This window comes from Phyllobates terribilis, unplaced genomic scaffold (assembly GCF_046119375.1).
Source record: "Phyllobates terribilis strain yellow unplaced genomic scaffold, ASM4611937v1 Scaffold_2__4_contigs__length_985480577, whole genome shotgun sequence".
In the NCBI taxonomy this organism is placed as follows: Eukaryota; Metazoa; Chordata; class Amphibia; order Anura; family Dendrobatidae; genus Phyllobates; species Phyllobates terribilis.
Genome location: NW_027362762.1, coordinates 355,095,017 through 355,117,531, shown reverse-complemented (window position 1 = coordinate 355,117,531; position 22,515 = coordinate 355,095,017). Strand labels below are relative to the sequence as shown.

At 42.2% G+C, this 22,515-nt stretch overlaps 1 protein-coding gene across 1 annotated transcript in view; it reads left to right on the top strand.

Moving 5' to 3' along the window:
• The first annotated feature begins 22,115 nt into the window (after positions 1-22,115).
• The window catches only part of LOC141252069 (zona pellucida-like domain-containing protein 1), a 420,789-nt gene continuing 420,389 nt past the window's right edge, over positions 22,116-22,515 (top strand). The window contains exon 1 of the mRNA XM_073670458.1: positions 22,116-22,221. Within this exon, the coding sequence (XP_073526559.1) occupies positions 22,116-22,221 (106 nt within the window). The remainder of the gene's footprint in view (positions 22,222-22,515) is intronic.

The following is a 22,515-nucleotide window of genomic DNA, read 5'->3' as shown; positions in this document are numbered from 1 at the left end:
CAACATGTGCAGAGTTGAATTCCACCGGGTAGGCACATCGCATTTTAGCCGGTGAAGTGGCAGGCCCAACGACTTCTGTAGAGATGTAAGTCGCTGAGCTGCGGGATGCGAACGGCGGAAGTGAGCACACAGCGACCGTGCCCTCTGCAGAAGGCCATCTAGTCTGGGATAGTGGGCTAAAAATTGCTGGACAACCAGGTTCAACACGTGAGCCATACAAGGCACGTGTGTGACATTGCCCCGGCGAAGGGCCGCACCCAGGTTTGCAGCATTGTCGCACACGGCCTTCCCTGGTTTCAGGTCCAGTGGAGACAACCATTCATGAAATTGGTTCTCCAGAGCTGACCACAACTCCTCAGCTGTGTGACTCACATTTCCCAGACATTTCAATGTAAAAACCGCCTGATGACGTTGAGCCCTACTGCCAGCATAGTAAGGAGGTGTGCAGGATCCCTTCTGCGCAGTTAGAAAGCTTGTGGCATGACCAGACAGGCTTTGGGTGCAGGTGGAAGACCGAGAGGAGGTTGAGGAGGCAGAAGCAGTGGAGGAACTTTGACATAAAGAGGATTGACGCACAACTCGTGGGGACGGCAAGACTTGGACAGCAGCCCCTTGTCCTGCTGTCACCATAGTTACCCAGTGCCCAGTCAGCGACATGTAACGTCCCTGTCCATGCCTACTCGTCCAAGTGTCTGTGGTGAAATGCACCCTGTCACACACAGAGTTTCTCAAAGAAGCGGTGATGTTATGTGCGACATGCTGGTGGAGCGCAGGCACACCTTTCTTTGAGAAGTAGTGCCGACTGGGCATCTGGTACTGGGGCACTGCGACGGACATAAGGTCTCGAAAATCCTCTGTGTCCACCAGGCGGAAAGGCAGCATTTCTGTAGCCAAGAGCTTGCAGATGGTGAAATTCAACCTCTTAGCTTTCTCATGGCTAGGAGGAAATGGTCTTTTACTTGTCCACATCTGAGGGACCGAGGGCTGGCTATTGTGCTTAGACGGGGTTGATAAGGGTGTCCCCGGCAAACTGCCGGTCTGTGAGGAAGATGCAGGCGGACATGTTAGGTTGCCTTGATCCAAAGGTGGTGCTATCGATGTCGGACAGCGCTCAACACCAGCTGGTGTTACCACCTCCAAAGAAAATGATGACCTGCCAATCACGCTGGCTGTTGCGGGTAAAGAGGTGGCAGGTCTGCGCCCCAAAACAGGTGTGACTGCTGTCCCCCCAGTCACAGAGGATGAAGAGGCCGCGGATGCACAAGATATGGCAGACGGTGGTTGGCCCGGCCGGCTAGGCCGCATTGTAGCACACTGAGCTTCCCACTGCAACTTATGCTTCATGTCCATGTGCCGGTTCATGCATGAAGTACTCAAACTATGTATTTTTTGGCCTCTACTTAGCTTTTGCTGACAAATGTTACAGATAACACGAGTTGGGTCATCTTTATCGATCTGAAAAAATGCCCAGGCTATGCAAGGCTTAGCACCCATGCGACCTGAAGAGCCACCACGACTTGTGGTGAGAGGCAGAGTTGTGTTTGAGGATGCAGTTGTTGACGTGCTTCCAGTACTACGTCTCTGTCCAGGAAGGCGCAACCTGACCTCGTCGTCACTAGCATCTTCCTCCACCTCCTCTGCTGACCTCATCTCTTGGCTGACTGTGGGTTGACAGTAAGTGGGATCTCCGACCTCATCATCATCACCCTGTGCGTTATCACACCCGTCGTCCTCAGAGCCAACCTGTTCCTGCCCTGACAAAAAACTAAAGTTGTCGCTCCAATCAGGTATTTGAGTCTTATCATCGTCTTCCTCATTGTCTCCACCAACAGGAGTTACAGTTTGGGAATGAGGGTCTACATTATGGTCAGAACCTTCTGCGTCTGGTCCTGGATCCGACTCATAAAGATTCTGGGCATCAGTGCAGATCATTTCCTCGTCTGGATTCACAGAAGCGCTGGAGTCGACCTCTGATTCCAAGGCTATAGTATGAGTAAACAGCTCTGCAGACTCAACCATCTGTTCTACCTCATACTCAGACGGGCAGCTGGAGATTTGGGAGCTGTGAGGAAGCAAGTGCGATTTGGGTGACACCTTTGAGGACTGGAGTATTTGTGATATTGAAGTTGATGTGGAGGAGAGCCCACTTAAAGGAGCACTTGATATCCGTTGAAGCACCTGCTGTTTTTGTGCCTCATCTGGAATTTGTAGCGATTGGCGTGGCCGTAAGAAAGGGATCTTATCACATTGTCCGCTAAAAGAAGTAGACATTTTAGTTTGGCTGGAAGATGGTCTTTCTTCTGCAGATGTTACTGTTGCTTTAACACCTACCCCACGGACACAACCTTTTTTCCCCTTCCCAACATGCCTATTCCCCTTTCCACCAGCAGCAGGCCTTTTTCCACTCATTTTGGTGGTTAACTAATTCACAACTCTGGAGTTGTTTGCACAAAAAAACAATGGATGGTAACCGAGCAGAGCTGAGTGGCCAAACTGTGGTATTAGGCCAAAACTATTGGCTGGGTTAGATGCAGAAAAAAATTATTTTGAATTTGCAACCTGATGGAGGTCAGTATAGATGGATTAATAGAACAAGACCCACACACAGCTAGAAGCCCAATATTTTTTCAGAGGTAGATGCAGGAAAAAAATATATTCAGTTTGCAACCTGATGGAGGTCAGTATAGATGGACTAATACAACAAGTCCCACACACAGCTAGAAGCCCAAATATTTTTTCAGAGGTACTGTAGATGCAGATAAAAATTAGTTTTAATTTGCAACCTGATGGAGGTCAGTATAGATGGACTAATAGAGAAAGTCCGACACACTACTAGAAGGCCAAATATTTTTTCAGAGGTAGATGCAGAAAAAAATATATTCAGTTTGCAACCTGATGGAGGTCAGTATAGATGGACTAATAGAGAAAGTCCGACACACTACTAGAAGGCCAAATATTTTTTCAGAGCTAGAGGCAGAAAAAAATTATATTCAGTTTGCAACCTGATGGAGGTCAGTATAGATGGATTAATAGAACAAGACCCACACACAGCTAGAAGCCCAATATTTTTTCAGAGGTAGATGCAGAAAAAAATATATTCAGTTTGCAACCTGATGGAGGTCAGTATAGATGGACTAATACAACAAGTCCCACACACAGCTAGAAGCCCAATATTTTTTCAGAGGTAGATGCAGAAAAAAATATATTCAGTTTGCAACCTGATGGAGGTCAGTATAGATGGACTAATACAACAAGTCCCACACACAGCTAGAAGCCCAAATATTTTTTCAGAGGTACTGTAGATGCAGATAAAAATTAGTTTTAATTTGCAACCTGATGGAGGTCAGTATAGATGGACTAATAGAGAAAGTCCGACACACTACTAGAAGGCCAAATATTTTTTCAGAGCTAGATGCAGAAAAAAATTATATTCAGTTTGCAACCTGATGGAGGTCAGTATAGATGGACTAATAGAGAAAGTCCGACACACTACTAGAAGGCCAAATATTTTTTCAGAGCTAGATGCAGAAAAAAATTATATTCAGTTTGCAACCTGATGGAGGTCAGTATAGATGGATTAATAGAACAAGACCCACACACAGCTAGAAGCCCAATATTTTTTCAGAATTAGATGCAGAAAAAAATATATTCAGTTTGCAACCTGATGGAGGTCAGTATAGATGGACTAATACAACAAGTCCCACACACAGCTAGAAGCCCAATATTTTTTCAGAGGTAGATGCAGAAAAAAATATATTCAGTTTGCAACCTGATGGAGGTCAGTATAGATGGACTAATACAACAAGTCCCACACACAGCTAGAAGCCCAAATATTTTTTCAGAGGTACTGTAGATGCAGATAAAAATTAGTTTTAATTTGCAACCTGATGGAGGTCAGTATAGATGGACTAATAGAGAAAGTCCGACACACTACTAGAAGGCCAAATATTTTTTCAGAGCTAGATGCAGAAAAAAATTATATTCAGTTTGCAACCTGATGGAGGTCAGTATAGATGGATTAATAGAACAAGACCCACACACAGCTAGAAGCCCAATATTTTTTCAGAGGTAGATGCAGAAAAAAATATATTCAGTTTGCAACCTGATGGAGGTCAGTATAGATGGACTAATACAACATGTCCCACACACAGCTAGAAGCCCAATATTTTTTCAGAGGTAGATGCAGAAAAAAATATATTCAGCTTGCAACCTGATGGAGGTCAGTATAGATGGACTAATACAACAAGTCCCACACACAGCTAGAAGCCCAAATATTTTTTCAGAGGTACTGTAGATGCAGATAAAAATTAGTTTTAATTTGCAACCAGATGGAGGTCAGTATAGATGGACTAATAGAGAAAGTCCGACACACTACTAGAAGGCCAAATATTTTTTCAGAGCTAGATGCAGAAAAAAATTATATTCAGTTTGCAACCTGATGGAGGTCAGTATAGATGGACTAATAGAGAAAGTCCGACACACTACTAGAAGGCCAAATATTTTTTCAGAGCTAGATGCAGAAAAAAATTATATTCAGTTTGCAACCTGATGGAGGTCAGTATAGATGGATTAATAGAACAAGACCCACACACAGCTAGAAGCCCAATATTTTTTCAGAGCTAGATGCAGGAAAAAAATATATTCAGTTTGCAACCTGATGGAGGTCAGTATAGATGGACTAATACAACAAGTCCCACACACAGGTAGAAGCCCAAATATTTTTTCAGAGGTACTGTAGATGCAGATAAAAATTAGTTTTAATTTGCAACCTGATGGAGGTCAGTATAGATGGACTAATAGAATGATGCTATGCCCAAAAGATTTTACTTCACTAGGTGCAGTAAAAAAATTGGTATTCTATACACAGGTGGTATATCTTGCAACACAGATAGGCTACTCCACTGACTAACACACTCTGCAATAGGCCAAAAAGGATTAGCTTTGCTAGATTCAGCCAAATGCTGTGAAAAAAACTTGCACAGCACTGGCACAGACCTGCCTGGCAAAAACTGATAGGAACTGATGTAACCTAGTCCTGAAAAGGACTCCAATTACAATTAGTCTTTACTCCCACAACCTATCTATTTAAGAGCACAGACCTCCCTGATAAAAGTCGTAGGAAATGCTGTAACCTAGTCCTTAAAAGGACTGCAATCACAACTATTCCCTACTCCCAAGCTATCTGTATATTTGTGCGAAAATTGGCTTGAAATTAACAAGGTATAGCGCACACAGCAACAGCGGTGCCGTCTAACACGCAGCTGCAGCAGTGAGAAAATGGTGGCGACGGGGAAAATGGCTTGGTCTTATAGGGCAAGGACATGTGACATACACTGCCAATGACACATGCCCTTGCTTGTGTGAAAAAAAGCACTTCGCTCCGTGTGTGCGCTGCTGATAGGCTGACAGATTGCACCTCCCCACTGCAAATGCGGGAAAGAGAAAAAAAAATGGAGATCTTCATTGTTCCTGCAGAGATCCATCCCCTGCCCCTCCTCCCACCCCGCTGTACACTCAAACTGCGTATTAACATTAATTTTCATCATTACTGAGAAAAAATCCAGTTATGATTTTGGTGCACAAACAGTTATCGAACATAACCTCGAACAGCCGAATTTTTCTCAAATTGTTCGTGTTCGCCGAACGGCTCGAACACCACCCAAAACAGCTCGAATTTGAGATTGGCGAACAGTTCGAGTAGAACAACGCTCATCTCTAGTCTGGAGACGCTGCGGAGAGCGATCTGCTACCTGCAACATCCTTCAGCATGACCGGTTTGGCAGTGGGTCAGTAATGGTGTGGGGTGGCATTTCTTTGGAGGGGCGCACAGCCCTTCATGTGCCTTCAGAGGTAGCCTGACTGCTATTAGGTACTGAGATGAGATCCTCAGACCCCTTGTGAGACCATATGCTGGTGCAGTTGGCCCTAGGTTCCTCCTAATACAGGATAATGCCAGACCTCAAGTGGCTGGAGTGTGTCAGCAGTTCCTGCAAGATGAAGGCATTGAAGCTATCGACTGTATCGCCCGTTCCCCAGACCTGAATCCGATTAAGCACATCTGGGACGTCATGTCTCGCTCCATCCACCAACGTCACGTTGCACCACAGACTGTCCAGGAGTTGGCGGATGCTTTAGTCCAGGTCTGGGAGGAGATCCCACAGGAGACCATCTGCAACCTCATCAGGAGCATGCCCAGGCATTGTAGGGAGGTCATACAGGCACGTGGAGGCCACACGTAATACTGAGCCTCATTTTGACTTGTTTTAAGGACATTACATCAAAGTTGGATCAGCCTGTAGTGTGTTTTTCCACTTTAATTTTGGGGGTGACTCCAAATCCAGGCCTCCATTGGTTAATAAATTTGATTTCCATTGATGATTTTTGTGTGATTTTGTTGTCAGCACATTCAACTTTGTACAGAACAAAGTATTCAATGAGAATATTTCATTCATTCAGATCTAGGATGTGTTATTTGAGTGTTCCCTTTATTTTTTTGAGCAGTGTATGTAAAAGCACATTTGTTTCTCCATCCTGTTACACATTATTTTGTCATTCACAGCCGTGATGATAGGGGAACTAAAGCAGAGAGAGGGAAATTATTTCTTAATATGTTGAAATGTCTATTATTATATTTTTAGACAGTTAAAAAACTATTTAAACTTAAACTCTAAATCGCAGTTTCCTTTGAATCTCAGCCTACGGATGAGTTTCAAAAGAGTACCAGGATGACTGCAACGATGGCCTTCAGGAGACCTGTCCCCCTGGATTTTGTCGCCGGGTAGAGGTAGACACCGGTGCATACTGTTAAACATGCTATTTAAATGCTGCTTTCAGTTTGATCGCAGCATTGAAATAAACAGCAGCAATCGTGTATTGTGCCAATCGCTGCTGTTTTGAGAAGATACTAGCTATACAGTACAGCTGCCATCTGCCCTCAATGGAGTGGGCACAGCTCCTGATCCCACTGCATATATGCACCCCAATCATGACGTACATGTACTAATGGGTGTGCTAAGGGAGTTAAAGGGGTATTCTATTCTTAGACATTTATGACCTATCCATAGGTCCCAGCTCTGGAGCTCACACCTGTCTCTAGAACAAAACCCCTTGAATCCTGCCTTACTATCACTGTTTATCGATAGGTGGCTCGGACTAGAAAAGCAGTAGCAGAGCTTGCTGTGCTGTGTTATTTTAATAACTGTCATCTAAGTAAATAGATGTTACCGAAATATCAGATCTTACAGGGCTACGGTGTTTCTGTAAGTTTTGTTTACATTTTCTATTTGTTTTTGTTTTTTGCAGATAGAAAAAGTACCAATTTTAGACCACGTCCCCATTCACACATCCCTTTTTGCATGGCCCCATTCACACAACCCTTTTTTTTTGTGGATCAAGGCGCTACGTTTTTAGAATTTCTGTCTTCCATACCAAAGTTTCTGAGTTTGAATCTCAACACAGTAACAAAAATCCAAGAAGTTGCTATTTCATTAAACAAATATATGGAAGCATCCAATGAAGACGGTCAGATGCCGGGAGCTCTTCCTCTCCATGTCTTCCCTTGGAAGAGAAAGAGAACCACGGCAGAGTCCAATATTATAAAACTACACAAGACAGGAACAGAGCAAAGATCAGCAGTGATGGAAATGCAGTAAGTGTTCTTATTTGGCCCCTGTACAGGTGCAGAGGCGATATATTTACCCCTATAGATTACATATATTTTGGGTTTCCTCTTGGGATTTTGCATTGGTTCTATACTAATGCTTTGCTTTTAATTCAATTCAGAAATCAGTACACATGGCAATATTCTGTCCATCCTTTATATTTGTCTCTGTAAGAGTTGCTAGGGTTAATTACTTTTTGTAAAAATGTGCTAAACAAAAGTAACCACAGCCAAGATAATAAATGACTGGGTAACCAGCAGCAGACAAATGTAATCTTAACCTAAATTAAAGTGTCCAATTAAATGAGTGTCTCGGTTTGTTCAGGTAATTTAGGCCAATGATTGCTTATCTAAATGCTTAGTATATATGACGCGCCCCCTGGGCCATATTCTTTAGGGGAATACCCGGAGCCGGATCAGATGGGGGGTTGTAGTCTCCGAGTGGCTGTGACCCGGTCCGTGCCCAGGGTGTCAAGCTCAGTGTGTGGCAGTCCTTACTGATGTTACTAAAGTTCTTTATGTCGACTACGCCACCCGTTGAATTGCGGTCACTACGGCCGCCGCTGCAGCAGGGTCCGCTGAGGCTGATGGTGTTGGTGCAGCTTTAGATAGTATAACCCCCAACGGGAGGGGTATGGCCTCAGGGGGTCAGGTGCAGAGGATGGGGGTTGTGGTGGTGCAGCGTAGATGATAATCAAAGACAGAGTCGGGTTGTGCAGTTCAGGGTGTTTACTTACTGCAGATATTCCGGTCACTCCGGCCTTGAGTGACCACCCGAGCCGTGCTGCGTCCACCAGGTCCTGGATTCAGCCAACCCCCAAGCAAGTCCGGAGCGTGTCCCTGAGCCCTCCTTCTTGTCCTTTCTTCTGGCCGTCCCCACCAGGGATCCACCTAGGTCCAGCTCCCTCGGGCCTTCTGTTGGGAGACCCTTGGCCTTGGGTTCCCTGACCCTACACGTGGTTTGCCTTCAGGGTGGATGTGGTGGGTGGCCGTGGCAGATCCTGCCCACGGCCTCCGGTCTCTGGCTGAGGTATGCTTTAGCCCCCACCAGTTTGGGATCCGGTACCCTGTTGCCAACTCTTCACCCTAGGGTTGTACTTGGGTTCTCAGAGTTCCTTCTGTCTCCCCCTCTCTGGGTCTTTCTTGCTCTCCTCTCTCACTCTCTCTGGGCCTGGGGCTGCTCTTCTCCTCTGCTCTGCTCTTCAGGTTATACTCTGACAGACTGACTGACCTCTCACAGACTGACCCTGATCTTAGATGGTGCCCACCTTAAATACTCCCTCTATGTGTGAGCTCAGGTGACCAGCACCCAATGAGCTCCTAACTTTACCCAGGCTGCTCCCCCTCTCTGCCCCTACACTACTGGGATGTACCACCCCCCTCCCACTCCAGCCAGGAACAGACTCGGTCGTACCTGCACATTTCTAAGTGGGAGTACCGTTGGTCTGCTCCTCGGAAATGGGATGTGTGTAGTGCATGCAGCTTTCTGAGCTCAGTTCCACACTCCATCCTTACCCGGGAGTGGAATACCACACCTCTGGCTTGAGGTGCAATACCCCTGTAGCAGCCGAATCCTCAGGGTGCTACATATACACTTAAATATACAATTTATATATACAATCAGACAATATGGAATTAAGTTGTTAGTTTTGTAAGAGCAAAAACTCTAGGTGTGAACAGCAATGGAAATAATGATCTGCAAAACAATGTAAAAAAGGGGGCTATATTTGCAATTTTCAGAAAAGAATTGCAATCTCCTTTGCTTTCAGTGTACGTAGATAATAAGAGGTGGCATTCAAATTTTTAATAGCAGGTTCCATACATTGTGGTTGGGATGCCTTCAGTGTTATACACATAGGAAATTATTGCTGCTATCAATAGCTGTAGTATGAAAAATTACTGCTCCCAGTATGACCTGAACAATGTGAAAAATAAAGACCTTACGAATGAGTACAGCAATGATCCAATACTGATTGGAATTGCATTTCCTTTCCTTCTCCATTTGGCCCAGACCACCATGATGATTCAACATTGAAATCACATCAGCAGGAAGGGAAATTTGTGGCTGTATAGAAATAACAGGATCAATAGACATGTGAATAATATGCAAATAACGAAAAAAAATGGAATCCAAATTTTCAAAACATCTCAGATCTAAGCGCCACCTGCAGAATCCTCGCACTTCCATGCCCTATCATCCTAGCCATGAGATTATCAATAGTTGTCTGAGGAATGTTCTGCCACGCCGAATGCACTTGGGCATGTAAATCATCAAAATCCAGTCAATTGGTCAGCAATTGCATGCCAAAGGGAATTCATCATGGCAGAAAATTTCTCAGGCAACTATTAATAACCTAATTGATAGTATGAAATGGCGTGTAAGTGCACAGGGTGCTCATATTCAATACAGAAAAAAAATCAAGTGTTTTGAAAACTTGTTTCCATTTTTTTCATTATTTGCATATTATTAACATGTCTATTAATCTAGTGATTTCCATAATTTCACAACTACTTAGTATACAGTATGTCTACATGTATATATGTATATTTGTGAATAAATAAATATATATATAAATAATGTGTGTATTCTGGTTTATATTGATATATATTATAGATGATGGATATGGGCATCTGAATGTACACACACACACACACAAACAAACATCAGAACATACAGAGACCCATATCCAATTTCCACATTACCCTTACAAACCAAAATTCGCAAAATATATAGGTACATACAGTACCGACCAAAAGTTTGGACACACCCTCTCATTTAAAGATTTTTCTGTATTTTCATGACTATGAAAATTGTACATTCACACTGAAGGCATCAAAACTATGAATTAACACATGTGGAATTATATACTTAACAAAAAAGTGTGAAACAACTGAAAATATGTCTTATATTCTAGGTTCTTCAAAGTAGCCACCTTTTGCTTTGATGACTGCTTTGCACACTCTTGGCATTCTCTTGATGAGCTTCAAGAGGTAGTCACCGGAAATGGTCTTCCAACAATCTTGAAGGAGTTCCCAGAGAGGCTTAGAACTTGTTGGCCCTTTTGCCTTCACTCTGCGGTCCAGCTCACCCCAAACCATCTCGATTGGGTTCAGGTCTGGTGACTGTGGAGGCCAGGTCATCTGGCGTAGCACCCCATCACTCTCTCGCTTGGTCAAATAGCCCTTACACAGCCTGGAGGTGTGTTTGGAGTCATTGTCCTGTTGAAAAATAAATGATGGTCCAACTAAACGCAAACCGGATGGAATAGCATGCCGCTGCAAGATGCTGTGGTAGCCATGCTGGTTCAGTATGCCTTCAATTTTATAATAAAATAAATCCTCAACAGTGTCACCAGCAAAGCACCCCCACACCATCACACCTCCTCCTCCATGCTTCACGGTGGGAACCAGGCATGTAGAGTCCATCCGTTCACCTTTTCTGCGTCGCACAAAGACATGGTGGTTGGAACCAAAGATCTCAAATTTGGACTCATCAGACCAAAGAACAGATTTCCACTGGTCTAATGTCCATTCCTTGTATTCTTTAGCCCAAACAAGTCTCTTCTGCTTGTTGCCTGTCCTTAGCAGTGGTTTCCTAGCAGCTATTTTACCATGAAGGCCTGCTGCACAAAGTCTCCTCTTAACAGTTGTTGTAGAGATGTGTCTGCTGCTAGAACTCTGTGTGGCATTGACCTGGTCTCTAATCTGAGCTGCTGTTAACCTGCGATTTCTGAGGCTGGTGACTCGGATAAACTTATCCTCAGAAGCAGAGGTGACTCTTGGTCTTTTTTTCCTGGGGCCGTCCTCATGTGAGCCAGTTTCTTTGTAGCGCTTGATGGTTTTTGCAACTGCACTTGGGGACACTTTCAAAGTTTGCCCAATTTTTCAGACTTACTGACCTTCATTTCTTAAAGTAATGATGGCCACTCGTTTTTCTTTACTTAGCTGCTTTTTTCTTGCTATAATACACATTCTAACAGTCTATTCAGTAGGACTATCAGCTGTGTATCCACCAGACTTCTGCACAACACAACTGATGGTCCCAACCCCATTTATAAGGCAAGAAATCCCAATTATTAAACCTGACAGGGCACACCTGTGAAATAGTCGTATACCCTCGTTTGATCAGCTATTTGGATCGCACTAGGCCATGAAAAAAATATAAGTGTGTGTAGACCATCAGACCGCACTCGGATGAGATCTGAGTGCAGTCTGATTGCCCTGGCCTCACAGAATGGAGATGATAGAGAATTTTTTTCTCCATCTGCTCCTAAACTGAGAGAATTGGATCACACTATACTGACACTTTGATCAAATTTTGATCAGAGTTTGATCAAAGTGTAATCTGCATAATCGGAATGATTCTCTCAGATGAGAGAATCTATGGTCGTCTGCACATGCCCTTATAGACATATTTGTAAAAAGAGGTTTCTTTTCTATTATCTACATATGACTTACAAATTAGAAAGTCAAGAAGAAAGACCACTAGCATCTTATCCTGCCCAAACCATACCTTGTTCTGTACTGAAGGGGACAAAGAATCCCTAAACAGTTGTCTATGGATGTCGGGTCTCACTTTGCTATATGAGTTACTTTTTAGTCTTCTGAAGTATAGCTAATTCCCATAGTTTTTATTTTCGATGGAGCATTGTTTTTACGTAAATCTCCATATATAATCTTCAATAAAAACCAGCATGCCCAGAGTTAGAATATAAGAAAAATGTTCAAGTATCAGATATAGGAATTAATGCACAGTGCCACATTACTGACACATATATTGTCAAGGGGTGCAAATGTGGCACTCCAGGGATCCGGTTGCCACAGTGGTATTGCCTCCCTCACAAGGTGTGATGCCATGCCTGGAAGCAAGGAGGGGTCCCCTAATCAGGTATACCAGCATACAACACTTTCCTGGCTCCAGACCAAAAAGGGCAGCTCCTCCCCTTAGTAACTGGAATCTGGAGACGGGGTTAGCAAGAGTAAGTGAAGAGGAGTTGGAGACAGGACAACGACGAGGAAGGACCTGGGGAAGGGAGCTGTGTACAAGCTCGCCCCAGAGGAGAGAAGCACAAAGGAACTGGACACCGGAGTCTGTGGTTGTGGGGCACTGCAAGCCCAGCAGCAGAATCCGGAGGCTCAGCAGCACATAGGGCCCAGCACCGCCACGTGGGAGCGACACTCCAGGAATGCCCGAGCAGCCTGCCATATGGGTGAGGAAAAAGACGTTTTACTCAGAGACGAGGGCCGCAGCATAGCTTCAAGCAGCAGGGCCAAAGAGATTAGCGCAGAGGGGAGGCCAACAACTTCACCTGGCGAGGTGGATCCCCAACTTGCTTCCAGGCCGCCTGGACCTCTACTACCAGCTAGTACCCGTGCCCTGGTCTGCTTAACAAATCGCAAGTAAAGATAAGAGGAAACCGCCGTTAAGCTGTGGACTGGTCATTATCTGCGCCTTCACCTGCATTACACCGCACCAACAACATCTACCTCATAAAATCACCATATACTGCCCTGGAGCTTAACTCTGCCTGTGGAGAGCTGAACCAACTCTGCTGCGTCACTATCAGCTACAGAAGATCTACACCGCCGTGGTGGCCCCATATAGCCACGTACCACAGGTGGCATCACGAACATTATAAAAACTTTGTTCCCCTTTTACCTTTTCCTTTAATTGACCGCACTGGGTCACGGACCGGGTCACTGCCACCGTGACATCCACAGCACCGACTGGCCCGGCTACCGAGTACCCCACGGCCCAGGGGGTGCATCACAAGCAGGGAATATGTCACAGGTGCTAGGTGCCAAGAGGACAACCAGTCCAACCTGCCTTGGTAAGGGTAAGGCTCTTTCGATACAGGGTTAAGGTGACAGAAAGTCTAGCTAAAGTGTACATCTGTAATAGAGTACCCATAACCGTCAATGCGCCTAGACTGTAATATAGCATTCAGATGTTTCTTTTTACATGAATCTTTGGGAAAAAAAGGACACATTCAAAATATATGTTCATATATTTTCTCTATTATGAAAATACTGAAGCTTTGATTGCAGGGAAGAATAAAGTGCTACAGTCTCTATACATCAGTGTTTTTTACCTGTCCAAAATATATACATGGATCTTAAGACTTTATATACCTGGACTCTACAACTTGTATTTAAAGTGGTTGTCTGACAGTGAAATATTTTTTTTTTCAGGCATGAATGGTTTTAAAAAAATAAACAAAGGTATACCCACCTACCATCATAGAAACCCTTTAAGGTAGCCACATAGACAGCATCTAATGAAACAAAGTATACACTTACAAACAAAAGTGAACTTGCAGGACTAATCTGCCGACTATCAGTATGACTGACATGCTAAATACAGAAATTTAGATGAAAAGACAAATATTTTAAGAGCACTCAATTATACACTTTTATCTTTCTGTGTTTTAAAATAAACAATATTCTTGAGTGACTAATGTTATGCAGTGTTATTGAAGTGTAAAGGGATTTAAAAACAATGTCTGCCTTTGACAGTGGATGAAGCATGTCTGTAGAAAACATGAAGATGATATTTCATCAAGTTTGCTGTTTACACTGTTGTATTGTCAAATTATAAATTGTGAGGAACTGCTTTGTCACTTGGCAGAGACCTTATAAATGCTTTTTGTTCCAAACTTCATCTTTTTTTTCCTCTCAAAATGATTGATGCAAACACTTTAATTATCTTTAAAGCTGAATTCAGCTGAAAAACAGATTCTGCATTGACAATATGTGCAGCTGACTCCAAAGATTTACCAATTTGCCAAGCTACTGAGAAACAGAATGTTTCCAGGAAATACTTCTAGAATTATGGTCAAAGACATCAAATTAGCTTTCCTTTTACTTGCCTCAAGTATATTTAGGTGGTAACAAAAAAAACAACAAAAGAGATACATTATTTTAAGCAGAAGATATATATTACGAACAGGACATGGAATGTATACTTATGACGTGTTGGCTGATATGAGATATAAGAGTTCAGTATTTAATTGATAAATTAATAGATCATAGGCACAAAATTCTGTTGAACAGCCACTAACAACAGTAAGATTGGTCAGTATCATCCATGCTTTCTGACTCTCCCTATTGTTCTAAATAAGCTAAAAAATCATCAGTATAGTGCCAGAGAAAAAGAACCTGTCAAATCATCATCAATAACTCTGATACAAGTTTACGTGTCCCCTGTGGGGATCCTGTATATAACCGTCTACAGTGGGGAAAATAAGTATTTGATACACTGCCGATTTTGCAAGTTTTCCCACTTACAAAGAATGGAGAAGTCTGTAATTTTAATGGTAGGTACACTTCAACTGTGAAAGACAGAATCTAATAATAAAAAAACAGAAAATCACATTGTATAATTTTTAAATAATTTAATTGCATTTTATGACATGAAATAAGTATTTGAACACCTACTAACCAGCAAGAATTCTGACTCTCACAGACCTATTAGTTTTTCTTTAAGAAGCCCTCCTACTCTGCACTATCTACCTGTATTAATTGCACCTGTTTGAACTCATTACCTGTATAAAAGACACATGTTCACACACTCAATCAATCACACTCCAATCTCTCCACCATGGCCAAGACCAAAGAACTGTCTAAGGATACCGGGGACAAAATTGTAGACCTGCACAACGCTGGGTTGTGCTATAGGACAATAGGCAAACAGCTTGGTGAGAAGGCAACAACTGTTGGCACAATTATTAGAAAATGGAAGAAACACAAGATGACTGTCAATCTTCCTCGGTCTGTGGCTCCATGCAAGATCTCGCCTTGTGGGGTAAGGATTATTCTGAGAAAGGTCAGGAATCAGCCCAGAACTACATGGGAGGACCTGGTCATGACCTGAAGAGAGCTTGGAAAACAGTCTCAACCATTACCATTAGTAACGCACTACGCCGCCATGGATTAAAATCCTGCAGGGCACACAAGGTCCCCCTGCTCACATCAGCACATGTCCAGGCCCATTTGAATTTTGCCAAGGATCATCTGGATGATCCAGATGAGGCATGGGAGAAGGTCATGTGGTCAGATGAGACCAAAATAGAACTTTTAGGTATCAACTCCACTTGCCCTGTTTGGAGGAAGAAGGATGAGTACAACCCCAAGAACACCGTCCCAACCGTGAAGCCTGGTTGGGAAAATATCTTACTTTGGGGGTGCTTTTTTGTAAAGGGGCCTGGACGCCAACACTGTATTGAAGGGAGAATGAATGGGGTCATGTATTGCGAGATTTTGGCCAACAACCTTCTTCCCTTAGTAAGAGCATTGAAAAAGGATCATGGCTGGGTCTTCCAGCATGACATTGACCCAAAACAGACAGCCAGGGCAATTTAGGAGTGGCTTCATAAGAAGCATTTCAAGGTCCTCGAGTGGCCTAGTCTGCTGACCTGAACCCAATAGAAAATCTTTGGAGGGAGTTGAAACTCGATGTTGCCCAGCGACAGTCCGAAAACCTAAAATATCTGGAGAAGATCTGTATGGAGGAGTGGGCCAAAATCCCTGCTGCAGTGTGTGCAAACTTGGTCAAGAACGACAGGAATCGTCTGACCTCTACAGATGCAAACAAAGGTTTCTGTATGAAATATTAAGTTCTGTTTTTCTGTTGTGTCAAATACTCATTTCATGCAATAAAATGCACATTAATTATGTAAAAATCATACAATGTGATTTTCTGGATTTTTTTTAAGATTCTGTCTCTCACGGTTGAAGTGTACCTATGATAAAAATTACAGACCGCTCCATTCTTTGTAGGTGGGAAAACTTGCAAAATCGGCAGTGTATCAAATACTTTTTTCCCCATTGTATATATTGTTAGGAAATTAAAGTTTAAATATGAATGTCATAAAATTATCACTACTAACTCATATAGTACATAGTGTTCATGCTAAGCAGCAGACCTAGTATTTTGCTACTGATAGAAGCAGCAAGAAAAATATCTGGTATGACACACAAGAATTACAGAAAGTAAGTCCAGAGTTAAGAATTCTTGAAATCTGGGTCTCTTCAGTAATCTATACACTATAAGAGTTCAGGTACTTTTTTCATGGCGACAGATTCTCTTTAAGACTCTGATGTCAATAAAAATGTTCTCAAGAGCTGTAATGCAAACTACTGCCACAAATAACATAAGCAAACACCAGCCATAGACAGAAAATGTTGCAAGAATAAAGATGATTTAAATTTTGTACTGTATTGTTATTTCTTAACTTGTATTACTTGTTTATTCATGCGTATCATTTTGTTTTTATGATTAAGTGCCATCAAGTAAATGTGATATTCTGTTCAATAGTATTTTTTCAGATTGCATCTATTTTCATTTTGAAGTTTAAGGGTAGTAAAATAGTAGCTTCCTGGAACTTCAGCTAAAAGGTTAAACATAAGCTTTAGTAAAGGATCCACTTGCATTTCCTTAAAGTTCAGACACAAAGTATTTTTCCTATCCAGCTATCACATCCATAAATACACCCTGAGCTCCAAATGTAGGTGCTCTTGTATTCCCTTAGCTTACTACTATTTGGTCATTATACCTCTTATAGTAAGCTATACAAGTATAAAAAACAGTAATTTATTAAAGGGAATCTGTCACCAGGTTTCTGCCATCTAATCTAAGAGCAGCATAATGTAGAGACAGAGAACTTGATTCCAGCGTTGTGTCACTTACTGGGCTGCTTAGTGTAGTTTAGGTAAAATCACTGTTTTATTAGCAGGAGAAGGACATTATCACTAGAGGACTAGTAAACCTGCTGCCAGGTAGTCCTCCATATCCAGTTCTGTATAACCATGCCCCAACACGGATTGGCAGCTTTCTGTGTACACTGTACATGGGCAGAAAGCTGCCAATCAGTGGTGTGGGCGGGGTTATACAGAGCTCAGCATTCAGAGATCTGCTATATCTGCAGCAGATAAAACACTGATTATATCAAAATGACAACAAGCATCTCAGTAAGTGACATATCACTGGAATCAGGGTCTCTGTAATATGCCGATCTCAGATGGGGTAGTAAAAACCTGATGACAAATTATCTTTAGGAAAGCAACAACACACCATCACATGGACTGAGTCACCCAGGCTGCTGCATTCCATCATTTTAGATGCTTGTCTCAGACTGATGCTTTGCTGACCTAATTTATATATAGTGCAACAGTGAATGAATATCTCAGATAGGATTATTTGTAGAGTTGACATCGAGATGGTTTAGAGAGTCACTACATTATACCTGAATTAGATCCCAAAGCTGGCAACTCTTATACATCTATAATTTAAATAATCTAATCTGTGCAGACTTATCTTCAGTAAAAAAAAAAACCTTCCAATACCAGTGCGCAACCTTCTTCGCAAATTTCTTTAACTTAATATTCAGTTTTAAATAATATTTTCCTGGCATATTTACTTATTGCAATTTGTTTAAAGCATCCACTACCCTTTCAGTAAAATAATATTTCATGACATTGCTTCTGATATTCTTTTCAACCAATCCACTCCAGGCCAAGTTTTTAAGAATATGAATATTTATGATCATTTCAAACTTTCATATTGTCATGTGTGGAATAATCTCAGCAGCAATGTATATTATAAAAAGCATACATATATAATATATAGACAACAACATTAGGACACATCTCTTAATAATCAAATTCAGGTTTTTCATTCAGTCCCATTAGGGTTATAAAATCCAGCCCCTAGCCAGGAAAAATATATCTTTGTACCGTGGTAGACAGTAGATAGAAAAATATTTAGATTTGAGAGTCCTCAGTGGTTTATAGGTTTTAATGGCTAACTGATAAGATGGTAACAAATTGCAGCTTTCAAAACTACTCAGGTTTCTTCATCTGGCATAGTATACCACAAAATCTGAAGAGTCACTTATTTATACACAGCAAGACACAGAAATAATGCAACAGATGAAACAAGTGACGTAAAGCAAAACTATCACTTTGGGATAGGGATAAACCGTTGTGGCTATAAATATTGAACTATGAACTAGACTAACTATGACATGTGTACAGTATATTCCTTTTTCTGTGCATGTGCCTTTACTTGTCTAGGCATAGCTTTTATGGCAGCAGTCACAAGGGGGTAACAGGAGACCCCCATTCTGGAGATAGATGCATATTGAAAAACTAGGACTTGCATCTGTAAATTTACCATGAATGTCTATAATGAGATAGCGCCTTTAAAGCAGTGCATCTTAGCATGAAAACAGTAATATACCTGGTTACACTACAGTTCAGCTACATAGCTTCCAGAATGTAAAAGATTCTGATGACAATTAAGATCAATACATCTGTTACTGTATGTGTAGCCGTCTCTCCAGGGTGTCTGAGAAGCTTGTGCTGCATGTCCCACAGAGACAGTTTCACTAATGAAACCAAGTCCTGGAACAACATTCTAATAGGATGATATTGATTTAAAATCACACATGCTGGGAAGCTCAATAGAATAAAGCTATCTTGTTTACTTTTGTGATGAAAATATAAGTGAAGACTTCATTTAGTCAGGTAAAGGTAAAGAATTGTACTGTACCGTGTGTGGAAGCAGTAGTTATTTCCAATGCACCACTAAATCTATATTTATTTGCTCAGATGAAGATAAAAGTTTAGTTTAATTTTTTTTCCTTCTGCTCTAATTTCATTTAGACTCCCTCTTTCTCGGTCCAATTACATATTTAATTTGAAAATGTTCAAGCAGTCAATGTTGAATAATGTTTCCAGGTCCCCTGAAAGATAATCACTATTTAGTTTTCCCAGAGCCATATAATACATCTATTTTCATTGTGAAATCATTGATATCGCTCGAATATTATTTGCCCATTTTCACAGTTGAACTGCAGAGATGAAATGTAGAGTGCTAAAATATGAGATTTAGGGATAATTAATCTTAAATACTGCTGAAAATATAAATACAAATATTGTACCGTCATGAGAAAATGGCCAAACACCTAATGCAATCTATCATGCCACAATCCTGGAAAAGATAAAATGCTTGATGATCATTGAACTGCGTGGAATTTTCTGCATTATATACTGTAAAAAACTAATGCCAGATATTACATTTTTATTTCTTAAAGGGTTTTTTAAAATTTCAAAGAAACATTCCTAAAAAAGACATAAACTGGTAATTTGTGATGAAATGATAACTATTTCTATATCCTGCTCCAGTTTAACATTTAAAGGGAATCTATCAGCAGGATTTTGCTATGTAATCTGAGGGCAACAATGAATTCAGAGATGTGTCACTTATTAGGCTGTGTGCTGTTGTTTCCATATAATAAAGGTTTTAATAGGGAATAATCACTGCTGGGACCACAGTGTCCATGAGCCCTTGTCTGACTCCTCCTCCTCCTCTGATAAGCAGCTCACTGTCAATAGACAATGTACACAGAGAACTGTGATGTGGGCGGGGTTAGCTTTCTCAACTCTGCTAAATGCTACATCTGAAAACTCTGTCTGTGTCACAACTATTGCACCCAGTAATCTAAGCGATACATCATTGCAATCAGTGTCTCTTTTCCTACATCATGCTCCTCTCAGATGGGGTAGCAAAACCTAGTGATAGATTCCCTTTAAGAGTCAACAGCATATGCTACACAAACATTTGAGACCTTTTAGGTTTTGAAGGGATAAGATGGCAGTGATTTCATGATTTATCCATGTGACCTATCACTGCCGTTATCCTATTCTGTGATGGTGCAGAACAGCAACTAAACAAAGGAATGGATCCAGCACAGAAGCACATACAACCAGCAGAATCTTCTGTATATGGCCTTTCAGCAAGTTTTCCTATAAAGTGGTAATCCTGTTTAAATTGGTTCTGTCACCAGACCAACACAAGGGAAGAAAAATATTAGCTGGATGGTTTATAGGCACTCCCTTAGCCTCTGGCTGCCTCACATTCTGCACAGAGACGGAAGTATATGAGTGTATGCGTGTTTTGCACGTGTGACACTGTGGCGCCCCTGAGGGTTCATTCGCCACAGAGGTACTGCATGTCACCCAGAGGTGTGGTATCTCACCCTCAGGTAAGGAAGGAGTACAGCTCAGGACCCTAACACCTGCATCCAACACATACCCGCAGCGGGGGCAGGCAAGATTGCTGCTAAGGGAGAGCACAGTCCCAGATTCCCTAGCAGGTGGGAGGGGACTATGTAGTGGGTGTGGGTGGAGAAGGTTGCTTAGGGGAGCACATGACAGAGAGAGTATAAATAGGAAACCATCTTAGTTCAGTGTGTTCAGTCAGAGGAGGAGAAGTGACAGGAGCAGAGGCTCTGTATGAGCTCTGCTCCAGAGGCGGGCCTAGCCAGTGAGACCAAAGTCTAGAAGAGAAGAGAGGAGAGGGAGCAGGAAGGCTCCAGGAACAGAAGGGATCCCAGGGGTACGGGCAGTGCTGGAGGCCACCCGTACGCCCGAATCTACCGGGAGGTGGAGGGGTCAGGCCACATACAGGGAACCGGATCCCTCAACTAGTGAAAGATTGCAAGTCTTAGCTAGAAACCGGAGGCTGCAGTACTTTACGTCCTGTAGCCACAAGTCCACCCCAGTCTCACCGAGAAGGTAGCCATATAGGACCCAGGGGACGGAACATACGTCGCCCACCAAGTCCCGCGGGTCCCGGATTGGAGTCACTAGGTGTGAGGTGCAGGGAAGAGGCCAGAGAAAGGACACAGAAGGGGGTCCTGCTAAGTGCTCCGGAGTTACCTGGGGGTGGACTGAGCCCCTCACTGAGTACACACAGCACGATGGGGGAGATTGCTCTGGTACCTGTAATCTGGACTGCAACAACTGTGAGTAAAGACCCTGGGACTGCACTATCTTGTCTCGGTGTTCCTTGCCGCGCCATCCCTCACTGCACTACAACGATCAGCACAACCTGCACCACCACCATCATCCACACACTGCCCTGAAGCTAACTCTTCCTGTGGGGAGTTATACCATCATTGCTGCAAAAACCACCAGCTTCAGAGGACTGTTCCGCAGCGGCAGCCCCCTTTAGCCGCACTCCACAGGTGGCTTAGTCGGACTCTTTAATAAAACCCATATACAATACCCCTTGGATTGACTGCCCTGGGTCACGGACCGGGTCGCCGCCACAGTGACTACAACCCCCAGCATCTACCGGCCCGGCACCGGGTACCCCACGGCCCAGGGGGCACGTCAACTTGAGTGTGCGTACTTGTGTGCATGTGGCCCTTTCCTTATGAATACTGCAGACCCATAACTCTAACTCCAATCTCCAAACAATTTAAACATACTTTTTTTTATATTTAATATAATCTATGACATGTGATGTAATTATATACTGTAAGTCTTCATTTTTGAATATTATAGTAATAATTATTTGGAAAATTTTGGAAAAAAAGTAAAACTATATTTTCAAATGTTTAACATCTATTTAACAACATTGTGATTTTTTTTTTTTATAGGCTTGGCCATGGAATCGATATGGTTGTTACTGCTGTTGTCAGTTTACATGTTGCCAGTGGGTGCACAGTTTAATGGATACAACTGTGATGCTAGTCAACATAGCAGGTTTCCAGGTAAGAGACACTTAATGCTATTGATCTGTTAATCTTTTTACATTACACTTACATTCCTATGTAAAACATATATGCTGCCAGGAACTGTGGCCATAATAATGTCTGGAAACAATGTATAATTGGTATTAATTTAGGGATTTTTTTAAGATTTAATTTTATTGCTAAAAATAGCTTTTTTGATATGGATGCATTATTGCTGTGCGTCTGAAAATAACTAGATAATCCTTATAAATTTATGTCTTATGATCTGTACTATTACATTAGTATCTAAATTTCTTGAAATCATTTTTGTAC